The 18,214-nt window shown below is 54.8% G+C and overlaps 2 protein-coding genes across 3 annotated transcripts; one reads left to right on the top strand and one right to left on the bottom strand.

Annotated features, from left to right (window-relative positions):
- Nucleotides 1-2,080: 2,080 nt before the first annotated feature.
- LOC115913376 (cilia- and flagella-associated protein 45-like) lies at nt 2,081-7,278 on the bottom strand. Of its 2 annotated transcripts, none has more exons than XM_030965372.1 (12): nt 6,997-7,278; nt 6,066-6,296; nt 5,716-5,843; nt 5,254-5,395; nt 4,734-4,904; nt 4,410-4,588; nt 4,145-4,274; nt 3,764-3,910; nt 3,371-3,484; nt 2,973-3,166; nt 2,594-2,818; nt 2,081-2,420 (listed from the first exon to the last, which is right to left on the bottom strand). In XM_030965372.1, exons 2-12 carry the CDS (start codon nt 6,174-6,176, stop codon nt 2,342-2,344), a joined length of 1,620 nt encoding a protein of 539 aa, XP_030821232.1. In that variant the 5' UTR covers nt 6,177-6,296; nt 6,997-7,278; the 3' UTR covers nt 2,081-2,341. The 2 variants fall into 2 exon arrangements, with proteins under 2 accessions (XP_030821232.1, XP_030821231.1); XM_030965371.1 differs by having other exon boundaries at nt 6,115-6,296.
- On the top strand, nt 7,256-16,913 carry CCT3 (chaperonin containing TCP1 subunit 3). The gene is made up of 14 exons (XM_030965373.1): nt 7,256-7,539; nt 10,090-10,151; nt 10,663-10,713; nt 10,796-10,858; nt 11,443-11,539; nt 11,898-12,015; nt 12,200-12,386; nt 12,817-12,966; nt 13,393-13,525; nt 13,990-14,071; nt 14,187-14,367; nt 14,905-15,150; nt 15,764-15,895; nt 16,568-16,913. Exons 1-14 carry the CDS (start codon nt 7,509-7,511, stop codon nt 16,670-16,672), a joined length of 1,638 nt encoding a protein of 545 aa, XP_030821233.1. The 5' UTR covers nt 7,256-7,508; the 3' UTR covers nt 16,673-16,913.
- Nucleotides 16,914-18,214: the final 1,301 nt, after the last annotated feature.

Here is an 18,214-nt window from a genome sequence, read left to right as displayed (position 1 = left end):
CCCCTTCTGATCACTGGGATCTTCTCTGCTCCCCTCCAAACCCCCTCTTTCCCTTCCTGTGTCCCCCACCCCTCCTGGGTCCCCAGTCCCTCCTGTATCCCCCTGCAGGGGTCCCACCCTCGGGGGTGTCCGTGTCAGTGCAGCCCCCTGGGGGACAGGTGGCACTCGGGGACAGCCTGGCACTGAGCTGCACAGTGGCCACAGGGACAGGTCCCCTGTCCTTCTCCTGGCACCGGGAGGGCTCAGGGGCACCACTGGGCACTGGCCCCCGCCTGGAGCTGCGCCACGTTGGGGACAATGACAGCGGCCAGTACCGGTGCCGGGTCAGCGATGGGGACAGCGTGGCCGAGAGTGACCCCCTGAATGTCACCGTCCTGGGTGAGTGGGACCCTCGGGCTGTGGACGACCTCACCCATGGCACCCCCATCCCACCTCGCCCAGTGCCAGCCCTGTCTGTGTCCCCACAGTGCCCGTGGCCAATGCCACCATCACCCCCGGTCCCCTGGCACACCAGGTGCATGCAGGTGACCCCGTGACCCTGCACTGCTCAGTGCAGGTGGGCTCAGCCCCTGTCACCTTCACCTGGCTGCACAATGGGCAGGAGGTGGCCTGGGGTCCCCTCCTGGAGCTCAGGGCCATCGATGTGGGACATTCGGGCACCTACCAGTGCGTGGCCACCAACCAGCTGGGACAGGACGGGCACCGCGTGTTCCGGGCACTCAGCCCTGAGCTGGCCCTGGAGGTGACACCTGGCTCACCCTGGGTCACAGGTGGGGTCACACGGGGTCACCGGGGTGTTCAGGACCCCCGGGGTTCAGGGTGACCCCAATGTGTCCCCTCTGTCCCCAGCCATGGCTGTGAATGTCGGCAGGACCCTCCTGTTCCTGCTCCTGCTCCTGGCTGTCATCGGGGGCTGTCACTGGTGGCACCACCGGGGTGGGTGTCAGTGGGGGGAACGAGGTCCTACGGGAACTGGGGGGAAGCCTCACACACTGGGGGGGGCACTGGGGAATCACCCAAAGCCCCTGAGCTGGAGGACGCTCAGCCCCCGGTGACCTTTGCTTGGGGTGCTCACAGGTTTGGAGCATTTTGGAGGGTTCTGGGCTGTCCCAGGAGGGGCATTGAGGAATATTGGGGTGACACTGGGATCTCCTAGGGACTTTTAGGGAGGTGTTGGAGTGTTGTGCAGGGATGTTGAGAGCTCTTCAGGGATCCTGGAGCAGTTTGGAGGCTTCCCTGCATTCCATTCTTGGGGTTCTTGGAGAATGAGGGGTGCCCAGGGGCCGTGTGAAGAATCAGGGTCCCAAGGTGGTTCAGGGGTCCTGGGGAGGGGGTGGGAATACCTGGGTGGCTCAGGTGTTCTGGGGCTCCTCAGGGGTGGTTTGGGGTGCAGGAGCCTGGGAGTCCAGTAGAAATCAGTGTCTGGAGGGGGCTCAGGGGTCCAGTGGGCATTTAAAGGTCCCAGGTGGGGTTGGGGCCCAGGGCACCCCATGATCACCCCATCCTCTTTTTCTTGCAGCTCTCAGGAAATCCCAGGACAGGTGAGTGGGGAGCTCCAGCCATGGCTCTCCTTGACCCCTCCCCAGACACCCCTCAGACCCCCCCTTATCCCCACAGGGCCCCCCCAGATCCCCCTTATCCCCTGGAGGAGGGGGAGGGGCTGGACACCGAGCAGGCAGGGGGTGAGTATGGGGGATGGCTGGGGACACGGACATGTCACCCATGGGTGTCACCCCCAGCCAGGTGTCTCTTACAGGGCCCCCCAAGGACCCCCAGGTGACCCACGCAGAGCTGCCAGGACCACATGGGCGACTGCAGGACACCAGTGACATCCATGGGAACGTGCTGTGACACTGGGGGACACTGGGAGTCCCCATCCCATGGCTCCCGTGGTGGCCCATCCTGCCCGGGGTGGGACCACGAGTCAGGGGGGCTGCACAGGGCCCCCAGTGCTCCCCTTTCCCCTCCCAGTGCTCCCAGTACACCCACGGCTCCCCAGGCTCCTCCCAGTGCCAGGGGCACAGGACCCAGTTCCTTCTTATTTGGACCAAAATGCAGCTTTTTGGTTAAACTGGCAGAGATAGTGTTTGTTCAGCTTTGTCAGACTTTGGGAATGGGATTCTCCAGTTCTGGGCTGCCACTGAAAACCAGGGGCTGCTGCCACTCGCCCTCCCCATGGAGGCACAAAGATCTCAAAAGGGCTGAGAGAAGAACAATTTCCTGCAACAGCAACTAGAGAGAATAAAACCAACAGCAACAGCAACAAGGTTCAGAGTCCAAAGGGTCACAAAAGGAACAATTTCCTGGGAAAGCCCCCAATAAGATCCTGGTGGGGCTGGGCCTAGGAGGAGGCTCTGCTGGCTCGGCTCCGGGCCCTGCGCTCCAACTGGGTAAAATATTTGTCAGGAATTCCGGTGGCTCTGCAGAGGAAAGAATCCATCAGACTCCTCATGGACCTGGGACCGTGGCCGCACCGCAGGTCCCATTTGGATGGGAGGATGCAGAGGGAGCTGGGAGGTGGCCCAGGCTGGGACATCAGGAAGGATTCGGGTAGCCCAAGGAGCCCAGGGAAGCAGCACTGGCAGCCCCTAACCTGAACTCCTGCAGCTTCTGCTGTCTGAACTGGGTGAGGCGCTGGCTGCGCTGCCAGACTTCTTGTTGCAGCCGCCGGCCTTCCTCAATGACAGCCGCCCGCTCCCGCTGCCGCTGCTGCTGCAGCTCCTGGATCTGCCGCCGGAGATCTTCGGCATGGGCACGCTGCCGGAGCTCCCTCTGCTCCTGCTCCAGCTTCTCCCGCTCCAGCTGCTCCTGATGGGCCCTGCGGGAGAGCCAGGCTGGCTCAGGGACCCCACCACAGCCCCCCACACCTGGCACAGAGCCTGGGCTGGCACTGGAGCCCCCAGAGCCACCAGCTGGAACTGGGAGCCCCCTGGCCACCAACCTCAGCCATCCCTCAGTCCCGTGTGCCTCACCTGAGCACCCTCTGGAATTCCTGGCGGTCTTGCTGCACCTGCATGGCCAGGTACTGCTCCTTCTGGGCCACCTGCTCCAGCCGGTCCTGCTTCAGCTGCTGCTCCAGCTCGGCCTTCTTCCGTGCCTTCTCCAGCTCCTGCCGCCGCCATTCTCGGTCTGCGACCTCTTGGTTCCTCTTGGCCCTCAGAGCATCCTGCCCAAATAGGGGACAGTGCTGGGCTTCCCTCAGGGGCACCTATGGAAGCCCTTGGCCATGGCTTTGGCTCTGCTCCAGGACATCCCCTGGTTCCAGGGGCTGGTTCTACAGACCCCCCACATCCAGGGGTGCTGCCCCTTCATCAGTCTGGGGACAGGGACAGTGGCAGAGGAGCACGTCATCTGTTCCTGGGCCATTCACCTGCTCTGCCTGCCAGTCCTGGGCCCGCTCCTGTGTGGCCCTGAGCCGGGCCAGCTCCTTCTCCTTCTCCAGGCGCAGTTGCTGCTGCTCTGCCTCCAAGGCAGCCTCGCGCTCCTACGGGGGACAGAGCCCAGGGTGGGACAGAGCCCAGGATGAGACAGAGCCCCTGGATGGGACAGAGCCCAGGGTGGGACAGAGCCCAGGGATGGGACAGAGCCCCAGGGTGGGACAGAGCCCGGGGTGGGACAGAGCCCCAGGGTGGGACAGAGCCCGGGGTGGGAAAGAGCCCCAGGGTGACAGAGCCTGGGGTGGGAAAGAGCCCCAGGGTGGGACAGAGCCTCAGGACAGCTTCTGCAGCCCCTGCCCACCGCACCAGGAGCCCACTGCTCTTACAGCCTTCTGCCGCTGCTGCTCCAGCACCCGTTCATCCTCCAGCCTCTCCTGCTCCCGCTGTTGATCCTTCAGCCTCTGGCTCTCCACATTGAAATGTTTAATATCAGCATGGATTTGCTTTCGTTGCTCCTGTTTCTGCTCCCAGGCCTGGAAATGCCACGCAGGGTTGGAGACCACCAAGTCGAGCGCTCTTCCATCCTCATCACTTAGGGCAGGCAGGCTTTGGGCCACCTCCCTGGGATGTCACAATGTCCCCAAGGGACCAGAGCTCTGATCCTGCTGGCTGCTGTCCCCACTCCCTGAGTGTGGCTGATCCAGCTCTGCCAATCCCTTTCCAGCCAGGTGGAAACATCCCTGCACCCCCCTGTTCCCTGCTCCCACCTTCCGATCCTCCCTCTTCATCTGCTCCAGTCGCTCCAGCTGCCTCTGGCCCTCCTGGTACAGCTCCTCAGCCCTCAATGCCCTCTCCTCTGCATTCTGCTCCATCTGTTTCACAATGCCCTGCCGGGCTCTGGGAATACAAGAGCAGAAGGGTTTCCTGTGGCTCCATCCTGCTCCCCATCATGGGAACGCTGGCATGGACAGGGCTTGGTGTGGTTGCAATGGGCCGAATGCCTCCAAGGGGAAGAGGGAACCTCCTGCTCACCTCATCAGCTCCTGCTTCTTCTGGCGCTCCAGCTCCTCCTGGATCTCCATGCCCTTCTCCCGCTCCATTTCCATCATCTTATCCAGGCGTTTCTCCTCCTCCACCAGTTCCTTGAGGATCATCTGCTTCTCTAGGACTTGCTTGTCCCGGATCATGTTGCACTTGGCATTGAGGAACAGCTGTGGGGACAAGAGGTGTCTGTGGCTCGGAGCCTCACTAGGACACGGAGCAGGGAGGGCCAGAGAAGGAGAGGAAGAGCCTGGGAGCATGAGGAGCAGGGGAGGCTCAGCAGTGCCAGGTGACAGAGGGGAGCGCCGGCCCTACCGCGTTCAGTTCCCGCACGTCTTCCTCCTGCTCTAGCCTCATCCTCGTCGCCCGCTGCAGCAGCTTCTGCTCCTCCTGCTGCAGCTCCTCCTCCATGTCTCTCCAGTGGTCCCTCTTGCCCTCCAGTTCTGCCTTTCTCTGCTCCTCGATCTGGGCCTTTTTCAGGGCTTCCTGTGGGGACACAGAGCGCTGCTCAATCCTGGGCACCTTCCCAAGGACACACAGGGGTCACACTTCAGGTGCTGCATTCCTGGCACTGAGTGGGAACACGTCGGGCTCCTGGCACAGCCATAGGCATCCCTCCCCCACACCTCTGGGCAGACAGCCCGTGCCCTTGGAAGGCTGGCAGTGCTGGGCACAATTTCAGGGATGCTGCCCAGCTCTCAGTGGATCCCTGAGCCATGCAGCCTCCCCTGTGCTCCAAAACATTAGGGACAAAAGGGACCCCCTTGTTGAAGCCACCACCCCTAGAGTCTGCCAGGGATCAGGAAAAGGGGGAAGCAGGAAGGGAAATGCCTACAAAAGCAGCGTCCTGTCTGGCTCTCAGGGTCTTCAGCCTGTCCCAACACTCCACCTCAGTCAGGACTCGACCTGATTCCTTGATCCTCTCATATTCCTGTTCCCCAATGATGAGACACGGTTGGGGCTTCTCCTGGGGAAGGCTGGGGAGCACAGGGAGAGAGCTCAGTGGCACGGAGACCCCAACAGTTCCCTGTGCTCCTTGAGCTGCCCACCTGGCCACCAAGCCAGCCCAGATCAATGTGGGAAGTGCTGGGGAAGCCATGGGATCCCGGTTCTCTTGTTTTGGGGCGAGGCAGGAAGGGAAAGTGTGGTGAAAGTGGCACCAGGCTGGGATGCAGGGGGCAGGATTGCCGGGAGTGGTCAGAGGACACTGACAATCCGTGCTCCCCAGAGATTTTGGGATGCTGCACTGACACCTGCTGGGCCCCAAAAACCACTCAGGGCTCGGGCACAGCCTTACATGAGCTCCCGGATCAGGTCCTTGGTGATCACTTGGATGGTCTTGAGCTTGGGCTTGAAGGAGAGCAGCTCTCGAGGATGTTTTGGCACATCCTCAGAGATCACGACAGGGTCGCTGGAGCCCGTGACCTGCAGAAAAGAAAAGTCTGAGGGACGAAACCCCCCCCGCCACCTGGTGCTCCCTGGACACCGAGGGATCCCGGCCGGAGCTTTGGGCCCTCTGCCGGGACCGGCTGCGAGGTGTCAGGGGCGGGTCCGGAGGGAACAGAGGGGCCAGGGGTCAGAGGGAGGAGCTGGACATCTTGTGGGGTGTGGGGGTCTGGGGAGTCCGGGGAAGCCATCGGGACGGACGGATTGAAATCCCGGCGGTGAAACCTGGAGACGGCCGGTGAGGAGGGACCTCCGGGAGGAGCCCCGCGCGCGGAGGGACCGGGATCCTGTGCCGGCAGTCACGGCTGCCATCGCGCTGCCCCTGCCGGGGCTGTCGGTGTTTTCCTGTTGTCCTGGAGCCGACCGTCACAACGTGGTGGAACCGACGGCTGGGATGTGTCTGAACCGACGGCGACAGCGTGTCCGAAGTCACTGTTGCGATAAATCGGGACCGACTGTTGCCATGGCAACGCCCCAACAGCTCGCATGGCGTGACGGGACGGGGTAAGGAATTGGGGGTGGTGCCTCAGGCGGGAGGGGCGGGGCTTATAGTGAAATAGGCGGGGCTTGGCAGAGCTGTGTCACCCGGTGTGCTCACACTTGCCCCACGTGGTGTCCTCCTTGCACAGACCTCCTTAAAGTGCCCCTACATGAACAAGACACACGCGACCCCCCCACCCCGGGGGTCATCAGAGAGTCACCAGTGACGGCCCCGCCCCTCCCCATAAGCTCCGCCCCTTCTCTTTGCCCCGCCCCTTATCTTTGCCCCGCCCCTCAGTTCAGTTCTGCCCCTCCACCCCAGACCCGCCCCTCATTGCCCCGCCCAGCCCTTCCTGACTCCGCCCAAACCACGCCCCTCGGTCGTGGCCCCGCCCCTCCACGCGGCCGTGGGGTCCCTGCACCCCCGGATCGGGATCCCCCTTTGTAACCCAGCAGGACCCCCCTGCCCTCCCCCAGCCCCAAATCACGACCATCCAGGCCTGGAAAGAAGAGGATCCGTTTATTGGGGCACAGGGGTTGCTCCCCAACACGCTGGGGGGGCCCTCCAGCAGCCCCCAGGGCACTGCGGGGCGGTGGGGTGCGCGCAGCGGCACTGCACCCACCCAGCCAAATAATAATAATAAAAAATTACTTTGGTCCTGACAAAACTGGGGCGGGGGGGCGCCCGGTTGGTCCACGGCGGGGGTTAAGGTAGGAAGAGGCCTGGGAGGTCCGGAGGGGCTCTGGGGAGCCGGCGGTCCCGGGCACGGCCGGCGCGGTCGGACAGGCGGGGCCGCCTCACCCTTCGTCCTTCCGGTGGGCTCCTGCAGCGCGGGCTGGGCGAGACCACCCTGCTGACCGAGGGGAGCTCACTGAGCTCTGCCTCTACGAGTCGAGTTCGCCCATAACATCTCGGACCCGCTGCCTTCCGCATGCAACGGGGAGGCGGCAGCGAAACGTTCATTCCGCCGCCTCCCCGCGGGGCCCGCCGCCTCTCCTCCGACCGGAGAGGTTCCGTTCCTCCCCTCCCCTCCGCTCGGCCTTGGGTGCGGCGGGCTCTCCGCCCCCTGTGTTTAGCGTCACTTCCCAGCGGAGCGCGCCATTGACGGCGGCGGTGGGGGGACGGTGTGGCGGCTCCGCGAGGCTCCAGAAGGTTCCGCCGCGATGATGGGCCCGCGCCCCGTCCTGGTTCTCAGTAAGTTCCGATCGGTTTGTCGTGGGTAGATAGCGCTGGTTATTAGTGTACCTCATAGCTAGGGTCATGAAGGGGTAGTGGACGTTATTTGATGCTGGGTTTATTAGGATAGTGATTCGTGTGATGCCGTAGCCTCTGAGCTTTAGGAGTAGGGCAGCTAGTGGCATGGAGCCGGCAGTGGGGGCTTCTGCGTGGGCTTTGGGGAGTCATAGGTGTAAACCGTATAGGGGGGCTTTAACTATGAAGGCTAGGAGTAGGGCTAGGCTTGCGACTAGGCTTGATCAAGAGGTGTTTAATGTGGGATGTGAGAGTTTAAGTATTGGGAAGTATAATGCACCCATTTGGCTGTGTAGGTGGAGGATGGCAGTTAGCAATGGGAGTTAGCTGGCGAGCGTGTAGAATAGAGGGTATACGCCGGCGTTTAGACGCTCTAACAATAGAGCGGGCCCGGCCCGCGCTACCCGGGCGGAGGGCGAGGGGATGGCGGGTTCGGACCCCCGCCCCGCTCTGCCGCCATGTTGCGCCTCCTCATGGCCGAGCGCCCTTTCACGGCCCGTTGCGGCCGGGGCCGCCTGTCCTGCCGGAGATCCAGCTCTTGGACCTCCGGAGCTGCTGGAGCGGGTCTAGAGGAGGCCACAGAGATGATCCAAGGGCTGCAGCCCCTCCGGGAATCGCTGCCGGCCCCGGCGCGGCCGGAGCTCCCCGCCACTGCTCCCTGCCCACAGCCTCTGGGATTCTGTGCCGGCGGGAGCAGGATCCCCGAGCGCCGCTGCCCTCAAACCTTTTCTGGCAGCATTCCGTGTTCTCGGCTGCTCTCGCGTCTTTCTCAGCAAGTTGCTTTGTCCTGCCCCGTTTGAACCCCATATGAACCCCAGTTCTTGGGAGCTGCTGGAGTGGGTCTAGAGGAGTCCACAGAGATGATCCAAGGGCTGCAGCCCCTCCGGGAATCGCTGCTGCCCCCAGCTCCCCCTCACAGCTCGCTGCCCACAGCTTCTGCCGCGCCCTGTGCGGATCATCCCGGACCCCGCTTTTCTGGCAGCGTTCCGTGCTCTCGGCTGTCCTCGCGTCTTTCTCAGCGCGTTGCTTTGTCCTGCCCCTTTTGAACCCCACGTGAGCCCCAGTTTTTGGGAGCTGCTGGAGCGGGTCTAGAGGAGTCCACGGAGAGGCTCCAAGGGCTGCAGCCCCTCCGGGAATCGCCGCCGCCCCCGGCGTGGCCCGAGCTCCCCCTCACAGCTCCCTACCCACAGCCCGGACCCCGCTGCCCTCAGACCTCTTCTGGCAGCGTTCCGTCCTCGCGTCTTTCTCAGCACGTTGCTTTGTCCTGCCCCGTTTGAACCCCATGTGAACCCCAATTCTTGGTCCTCCGGAGCTGCTGGAGCGTGTCTAGAGAAGTCCACGGAGATATCCAAGGGCTGCAGCCCCGTTGCTCTGGACACAGGCTGGGAGAGCTGAGGGTGTTGAGCCTGCAGAAGTGAAAGCTCCAGGGAGACCTCAGACTTGAGGCAAGGGCATGTAGTGATAGGGTAGGAGGGGATGGTTTCCCACTGCCAGAGGGCAGGGTTAGGTGGGATAGTGGGAAGAAGTTCTTCCTTGTGACAGTGGTAGGGCCTTGGCGCACATTGCTCAGAGGAGCTGTGACTTCTCCATCCCTGGAAGTGTCCAAGGCAAGGTTGGACAGAGCTTGGAGCTTTATCCTAGTAGATGTCCCTGCCCATGAAAGGGTTTTGGAATGAGGTAGTCTTTAAGGTCCACTCCAAGCCAAACCATTCTGTGATTCTCTCACCATCTATCAACGTGAGGTATTCCCAGGGTTTTTTTTCCCTGTTTGGGTATCTCATTCTTTGTTCCGTCCATTCTGTTCTCTGTTAACCCAATAGACACTGTCATAGCCCATCACCCCTTTTCTATAAGCCTGCTTGCCTGAGACCTGGTGCTGCTCTTGCAGTTGTTTCCTTTTGTTCTGTCTTACACCTCTCTGTGCACATGCATCTGCTCCTGAATAAATCTGGGCGTGCTCAGGCAAGGCTTGCAATAGCAGAAAAGCATCCCTGAGCCCAAATATGCCCTAGGGCTGAGTTTTTTGACAGCTGGTCTCCAGCTGTGGTTGTGAGCCACTTGGTACCCCAGCTGCTGCTCACCCTCATGTGCCAAAGAAACATTGATGGATTAACTTTAGATCACCCAGTTCTGCTTACTGTACATGAACCTCTGTAACTTGTTTTGACTGAGCACTGTTGTACAATAGCAGCTCCTCAGCTTTGTGAGATTGGCAGATCCTAGTGAGTCACTGCAGTTTGATTTTCTGGGGTAGTAGGTCCTGTTTGGGGGTTGCAAAGCTTTGTCTCAGGATGCTAACAAGGAGTTCTGTTATAATAGGGAGTGTTGGTTTTCACTGACAGTTTTCTATCAATGTATTTCTCATCATGACTGCAGTATTTGTGTTGTAAACTCTGAATTTCAATCTGGTCACATGTTGAATATGTGACTGAGAGGTGACTGCATCCTTGATGTTTCGTACTTGATTAATTTTATTTTTTCTGTATCCTTTAGGTCAGAATACAAAACGTGAGTCTGGAAGAAAAGTCCAGACAGGAAACATCACTGCTGCAAAGGTACCAAATTCTCAGGCTGTGTGTGTGTGTATCCATATATTTCAGAGGGAAAACTGAATGTGGAACATATTTTCTCTATTTGATATGAATGTAGAGTAGGAGAAGAAGCAACATAGGAAATAATTTTCTATGTTAGCAGAAGATTTCCGTACTGTTACCTAAAAATTCTGTATAAAACCAAAATATCTGCATTGTTCATGTAATGGGTACCTTATAAATAACCATGGAGGGATTTAGCCAACCAAACCCCTTTTCTCTGCAAAGACTGAAAGTGTCTCAGTTTTGACATCTGACTGAGATAATAATTTAGTGTGGCTTAATGTCTTGATAATCCCCATATTCTCATTTCCATACAGTTCTTAACCATGGCTGCATCTCAACAACTCAATCAACTCCACACCAAAGTTGTTGGATGACTTAAATTTTGCAGGGGCTGCTGATTTCACTATGGGTTTTTTTAGACTTTCTGATGCCCTCCTGTATTTTATCTCATTTCTTTGATTCCTCCCAGACTATTGCTGACATTATCCGAACATGCTTGGGACCGAGAGCAATGATGAAGGTAAGAACTTGCCCTGCAGCTGATTAGAAGTGAGACACACATGGGACAGAGCAGTGCAGTGTTGGTTCTCTTGTGGTTGCAGATGCTTTTGGACCCCATGGGTGGAATTGTGATGACCAACGATGGCAATGCTATTCTTAGAGAAGTAAGTTTCTCCTAAAGGATTTTGTTGCTTAACATTAAGTCAGTGTGTGCCTGAATCATGGGTGACAATGGAGCTGTGTGATCTCCCCACCTCTCCTGAAAGCCAGCAAGTGCTAACCAGCTGCTCCAGGAAAGGTTCTCACTGGGGAGAAATGAAATATATCCAGCAGGTATTCTTGCTCTACAGAAATGTAGATTTGATCCTAGAGTGGGAAGTTTTCATGGAGTGTTTACAAAACTGGTGCAAATTCTTTGGTAATTGGAGCTATTATGAATTGCATTGAGACCTTTTGAGTAGATGGTGGTGTTCACAATGCCACATGATGAGATCTAGAAATCATTATTGTCTGTCTGTTAAAAGAACATCCTAAAAACTGAAATGCCTGAAGAACGGTGAAGAGACACAATCCTGTCAAATACAAGGGCTTGGTTTTGGTCTCAAAAAAGAAGGAAAAGCCTTGCTGTTGTTGGACAGAATGCCTTTGATTATATTAAAGGTGTGGTATTTGTTCCATTGAGTGACGTGAGACATTTCTGCTTTAATATTCTGGGACAAATCCGTGCCCCATCCTTGCTCCTACCTAGATTCAAGTCCAGCATCCAGCTGCAAAATCGATGATAGAGATCAGCCGCACTCAGGACGAAGAAGTTGGAGATGGGACCACATCTGTCATTATTCTTGGTAAGGAGACAGACTCAAACACTTTGCATAAAGGCTAAAGTTGACCCTTTTTTGTAAGCAGAGCCCATGATGAGACACATCCTAGTTATTTACTAACCTTGAAATGGAGAGGGGTTTTTTTACCGTGCAAGAGCGTGCTAGGTTGATGACACCCTAATGTGATCAGCTCCACACTTTGGAAAGTTGTTCTTTCCCCATGATAACCACAGTTAAGAGTAAAGAGATGTATAGGTGATGTTAGAGCTCTCTGCATGGATAGAAGACATATTTTTTCTGGTATGTGCTCTCCTTTCTTGACTGTTGATTGTCCTACTAACTTACTTGGGGGATTTTGATTTCTTTTTAATTTTTTTTTTAGCTGGAGAGATGCTCGCTGTTGCTGAACACTTTCTTGAGCAGCAGATGCACCCAACTGTGATCATCTGGGCTTATCGTAAGGCTCTTGATGACATGATCAGTATTCTGAAGAAAATTGGGTAAGTATGGGTTGGTGGAGGTTGGAGAGGAGGGATGTGGGCTTTCTGTACTGCTTCAAGCTGCTCCTTCAGGCAGTTGTGTCAATCAAACACAACTTAGCAAAACTGGAGAGGGAGTCAAAAGGGTTAGATTGTTGCTTGGAATTAACACGCAGTTTGCTCTTTGGTTTTTCCTTTATCTCAGCACTCCAGTGGATGTGAACAATAAAGAGATGATGCTTAAAATAATTAAGAGTGCAATAAACACCAAGGCAATAAACCGCTGGTCTGACTTGGCCTGCAGCATTGCTCTTGATGCTGTTAAGACTGTGGAGTTTGAAGAAAATGGCAGAAAAGAAATTGATATTAAAAAATATGCAAAAGTAGAAAAGGTGAGTCTGTCCTGAACTGTTTCTTATCCTCATGCTCCTTTCTTGTTCTGAACTAGTTTATTGTAGGGTGTGTTGGGAAGAATTTGGTGTTACTTCTCTGCAGTCTGCAGACATAATCCTTGAAGATATTTCAGTCAGTGTTGTCAGCCATGCTCATTTACAATGCCAACAGGGACTGCTATTTCAACTCCTCTAGAGTACTGTCAAAAATATAATTTCAGTTGGATTTGGAAGATGGAAAATGAAACATGTTGTCAGACAATAGAAAGTTAAAAATGTCTTAAGTTCTTTCATGGCTTCCCACTTAAAATCTAAATCAGTGTGTGCTTAAAATTAAACTTGTATAGTGATCTGGATGCACCATGGTTACTTGGGAGATGTTTTTGTAAACTAAACTGACTCACCTGATCTTCTGCCTTGTGTGTGTCAGATTCCTGGTGGTTTTAGTGAAGACTCGTGTGTTTTGCGTGGAATTATGGTGAATAAAGATGTGACCCATCCCAGAATGCGTCGCCTTATTAAGAATCCACGCATTGTCCTTCTGGATTGTTCACTGGAGTACAAGAAAGGAGAGAGCCAGGTAAGAGACATCTGCAGGTCTTGATTTAGAATGAGTAAAACAAACAAATGCAGATAGCTTGTTAAAACTGCAGGTGGAGAAAGGCTTTCTGTGTTCTACCTTTCAGAGGCCTGTTGAATGTGGGAGCTAATTCTGCTGTGGGCTCCAGAAAAATAGGAGTGAGGCTACAGCATTTTGACTCATTGAAGTAGCTACAGTGATTTATGTATCTAAGTGCTGGTCAAGAGCAAAAGAAATATTTCTGAGCTTGAACTAAGGTTAATGCTCAGCTGGCACAGTGTCACAGTTTATTTGATCAGTGGTTTTCATCCCTGACTCTTTCCCTGGTTGTACTGGAGGAGCTGAGCTGCTTGAAGCTGAGGGAGGTGTGTCTAATACTGTGAAGGTTGGAATGAACACTCAGCTGTTTACACCTCTTTTGTACAGACTGACATTGAAATTACTCGGGAGGAAGACTTTGCCCGAATCCTGCAGATGGAGGAAGAGTACATTCAGCAGATGTGTGAGGATCTGATAAGAGTCAAGCCAGATCTGGTCATCACAGAAAAAGGAGTTTCTGGTAATAGCACATGTGATCCTTTGTGTTGAATTCATCTCAGTGAGGTTCATGGTGTTAAATGCACTGCTCAGGAACTTAAAAAAACCCAACCAAAACTAAAAAAACCCCACAGCAAGAAACTAATACAACTCCTCCCAAACCTGGTGTACACCAGCAGATAGGGCATTGAAGTTCATCCTTGATGTTGCTTTGTGAAAGTAGGGCCCTACAATAATATTTTGCTTTTCCAGCATTTGGGAGCGATACCAAAATACAAATGAAGCTGAGTCTTAAACCCTGGAGAGCTGTGCCTACCGTTTTGCCTTGCAGCCTGGTTTAAAAAGCTGCATTTAGGTGCTTTTCTCCTATAACCCCTTTTGCTTCAAAGACTGGAATTAAAACAGCTGGATTGATAACTGATGAATACATGAAATTTGACATGATATTGCTGATTCATTACTGAAATTCCACAAACCTGGTTTCAGACCTGGCCCAGCACTACCTGATGAGAGCCAACATCACCGCCATCCGCAGGGTGCGGAAGACTGACAACAACCGGATTGCCAGGTGGGTGTTGGCTCGTGTCTGGAGCCCATTCCCACTGTGCCTGACACGGAATTGTTGTGATCTCACTATCTCAGCTCTGATTTTGAGTGTCTGATGCCTTGATTTGGTGTGCCAGGGCCTGTGGAGCTCGCATCGTCAGTCGCACTGATGAGCTCCGGGAGGAGGATGTGGGAACCGGTGCCAGGCTCTTTGAAGTGAAAAAAATAGGAGATGAGTATTTTGCTTTCATCACTGATTGCAAAGATCCTAAGGCTTGCACCATCATCCTGAGGGGAGCCAGCAAGGAAATCCTAGCGGTGAGTGAGTGCATGGGCTGCTTCACCTCCTGTGCCAGCCACCTTCATGGTGAGTCATGGCCAGCAGACTGTGGGCTGGGCTTTCAGCTGGTGTGGTGCTCCAGGTAATAATGAGAAGGGCAGTGGAGCTGAGGGAGGGTCTGGAGCCCAAGGAGGAGCTGGGGGGACTCAGCAAGGACACCTTACTGCTCCCTATTTAGTACTACCTGACAGAAGGGTCTAGCCCACTGGGGGTCAGGCTCTTCACCCTAGAAACAAATTACAGGGCAAGTGGAAGTGGCCTCAAGTTGCACCTGGGGAGGTTTAGATTGGATATTAGGGGAAATTTCTTCATGGAAAGTGTGGTCAGACCCTGGCACAGGGTACCCAGGGCAGTAGTGGAGTCACCATCCCTGGGTGGATTTAGCAAATGTGTGGATGTGGCACCTTGGGACTTGGGTTAGCGGTGACCTTGGCAGTGCTGGGGGAATGTTTGGACTTGATTACGTTAGAGAGCTTTCCAGCCTCAAACATGTTGTGATTGTGTCCCTGTGGCAGGAGGTGGAGCGCAACCTGCAGGACGCCATGCAGGTGTGCCGCAACGTCCTCATGGATCCGCAGCTGGTGCCTGGCGGGGGAGCCACTGAAATGGCCGTGGCCCATGCACTGACAGAGAAGTCCAAGGGCATGACAGGCGTGGAGCAGTGGCCCTACCGTGCAGTGGCCCAGGCCCTGGAAGTCATTCCCCGGACGCTGATCCAGAACTGTGGCGCCAGTACAATCCGTGTTCTGACTTCACTCAGGGTAAGGCAGGGGCAGCAGGAGAGAGTCAGCCCTTTCCTGCTTCACCAGCTCCTGGGATCAGGCACTGTTCAGAACAGTGCCCTTGTTGTGCTGTCAGTAACATGTTCTTGTATAAACTCCAAAACCAAGAATATTCTAATGACCTGTTACAGTTTCCTCAGCCTGTAGTTGTGGTGGGGTTCACAGGGGTCCCAGGACGAGGGAAAAGATGAGAATCTGACTCAATTTTTCAGAAGGCTGATTTATTATTTTATGATATATATTATATTAAAACTATACTAAAAGAATAGAAGAAGGGATTTCATCAGATGGCTTGAAAGGAAAAGCAATGGAATGATAATAAAATCTTGTGACTGACCAGAGAGTCCAAGACAGCTGACTGTGATTGGCCATTAATTAAAAACAACCACATGAGACCAATCACAGATACACCTGTTGCATTCCACAGCAGCAGATAATCATTGTTTACATTTCGTTTCTAAGGCCTCTCAGCTTCTCAAGAGAAAAAATCCTAACCTAAGGATTTTTCATAAAACATGTCTGTGACATGTAGTCAGTTTGAGACTTCAAGGGGGAAATTGCCATCTCACCCGCCCTGTCTTTCTGCTTCCAGGCCAAGCACACTCAGGAAGGCAGCCAGACTTGGGGGGTGAATGGGGAGACTGGAGCCCTGGTTGACATGAAGGAGCTGGGGATCTGGGAACCCTTGGCTGTCAAACTTCAGACCTACAAAACAGCCGTGGAGGTAAGGAGAGGTGGAAGCCTCAGAGCCTCTGTGGGTATCATCTGGGACAGGAGGACATCCTTGCCTGCATGCTGGGGTGTTTGGGTGGGCATCACACCCAGTGCAGGGCATTCTGGTGTCTGAACTCGTTGTTGCCGGAGGTGGGATAATGAGGGATGTGGGAGCCCAGCCTCAGGCTTTCCCAGGGCTTTTGATCTTGCAGCTGAATTTCATCATATTTCATCCCACCCTTTCCTGCACATGGTGTGGTGCTCTCACTGCTTCCAGTGCCAGAGCTGTGCCTGAGCAATCCCGTGCCAGCAACATGCTGGAATCATCAGTGGTTAGGGGAGCTTTATCCCTTTGGCTGGCTGGGGCTGCCATGTCTCAGCTGCTCTTCTCACTACAGATCCTGCCTTTACCTTGCTGGTGTTGGATCAAACGCTGTTCCTCGAAGGGATACTGTTCCCTTCTGTATCAGTCAACAAGGAAAAAAGGGTGTCCTTGTTTCCGTGGCTGTGGGAAAGCAGCCCCTTGCTGCTCCCACAAGCCTGTGAGACACCGTTCCCCTTTCCTGTGCTGAAATAACCATTTCAACCCACGCTGATGATTGTGTGGTGTGAAAGCTGGGCAGGTTGGGTTGTCTTTTGTGATGAGCTCCAGATGAGCCCTGGCTGTGGGGTTTCTCTGCAGACTGCAGTCCTCCTCCTCCGTATTGACGACATTGTTTCGGGGCACAAAAAGAAGGGTGACAACCAAAGCAAGCAGTCTGCAGCACCAGAGGCAGCCCAGGAGTGAGAAGTTCAGTCTTCACAGGGGAGAACCAACTGCCTTGACCTTGACTTGGAGAGGAGCTCAATGCAGTGGCCTGGTCTCAAGGCTGAGCCTGGAAAAGTTTGTTTAAAGTCCAGGAGGGATGGAAAACACCCTGGGCATGGGGAAAAGGCAGTGGCTGTTGGTAACACTGCACTGCTTGTGGGGTGAGGGTTACTGACTGAAAATTCTCTTCACCTCAAAATAAATACGTTGTTTCAGGCTGTTTCTGTCTTTAATTCTTGTGCTGGGACTGGCTGGGCAGGCAGGTCCATGCCAAGCCCAGGAGGTTCAGCGAGGCCCAGGGCAGGTGCTGCACCTGCATTGGGGCACCCCAAAACACAAACAGGCTGGGGGAGAATGGATGGGGAGCAGCCCTGGGAAGGATGTGGGGGCATGGGTTGACAAGAAGCTCAGCACGCTGTGGCAACGTGCACTGGGAGCTCAGAAAGCCAACACTGCCCTGGGCTCATCCCCAACAGCGTGGGCAGCGTGTGAGGGGGATTCTGCCCCTCTGCTCTGTCCCCTCTAGAGACACCCCCTTGTTACAGCTTCCTCCAGCTCCGGGGTAGGGCCAGAAAATGAGATATTGGGAAGGAATTCCTCCCTGTGAAGAGGGTGAGGCACTGACAGGGGTGGCCCAGAGAAGCTGGGGCTGCCCCATTCCTGGCAGTGGGAGAAGACTTAGAGCAACCTGGTCTAGTGGGAGGGGTTGGACCTGGATAGTCTTTAAGGTCCCTTCCGAACAAAAGTAGTGTTACCCTGTTATTCCATTATCACTTTACTCTGATTCTACAAGAGGAAGAAGAAATCCCCCGTTGTGAGCCTGGCTGAAGAGATTTACTCTCACTGCACTCTGCAGGCAGCCTGGCTTTGAGAGCACAGTGGTGCAAGCAACGTGTCACAGGGTGATTTTATGGTGATGCTTTATTCCTTTATCTCGGCTTTATGCCCAGAAAACCAACGCTGCAGCTTTAAGATGGAGCCAGAGGTGGGGTGGGGAGCCCTGAGCTCCTGGGCGGGCTCTGCTCAAGCTCCTCTCTGGGTGCTCCGGGCGGACGGGACTTCATTGTTCCTTTTGTTGGATTGGGTTGGGTTTTTTGCTGCTGGAGTGAAACAAAAGGGTTTTTTCCCCGGCCTTCCCCTAGCCTGGAGGCTGTACCGGGAATCCTCTCGGCGCTTTGTTTTTTTTTTCTTTGAACTATTCCGGCTTGCTTGTCTTTTTTCTTTCCCCCGCTCGGGGGAGCTGGCGGGACCGCCCCGAACCCGAGGCCTCTTGAGGGAGCCGAACCGACTCGAGAAAGGAAATTAAAATTAAATCTTCAGCCGCTGCAAGAAGACCCACGCCAGAAATCCAACAGGTTCCAGCTTCTATGAACACTTTTCTGCTCTGTCTTCATAGACAAAGAAGGGCAGACACAACCTCTGCCTCTCAGCCACGTGGTGAGGTGGGGTGTAAGTTTCAAAATTTTTTAATTTTTTTTTTTTGTTGTTGTTGTTGTTGTTGTAGTTTCTGGTTTTTTCTGT

This window comes from Camarhynchus parvulus, chromosome 25 (genome assembly GCF_901933205.1).
Source record: "Camarhynchus parvulus chromosome 25, STF_HiC, whole genome shotgun sequence".
Lineage (NCBI taxonomy): Eukaryota > Metazoa > Chordata > Aves > Passeriformes > Thraupidae > Camarhynchus > Camarhynchus parvulus.
This window is presented reverse-complemented; position numbering and strand designations above follow the sequence as displayed.

Bases quoted from the DNA above. Each gene is read 5' to 3' on its own strand.
- CCT3 (XM_030965373.1), top strand. From the start codon at position 7,509: ATGATGGGCCCGCGCCCCGTCCTGGTTCTCA. The intron at 13,526-13,989 runs GTAATAGCACAT...ACCTGGTTTCAG, and splicing joins CACAGAAAAAGGAGTTTCTG to ACCTGGCCCAGCACTACCTG. The intron at 14,072-14,186 runs GTGGGTGTTGGC...TTGGTGTGCCAG, and splicing joins GACAACAACCGGATTGCCAG to GGCCTGTGGAGCTCGCATCG.
- LOC115913376 (XM_030965371.1), bottom strand. The intron at 5,396-5,715 runs GTAAGGCTGTGC...TGTGCTCCCCAG, and splicing joins GACCTGATCCGGGAGCTCAT to CCTTCCCCAGGAGAAGCCCC. The intron at 3,167-3,370 runs GTGAATGGCCCA...CTATTTGGGCAG, and splicing joins AGGACTGGCAGGCAGAGCAG to GATGCTCTGAGGGCCAAGAG.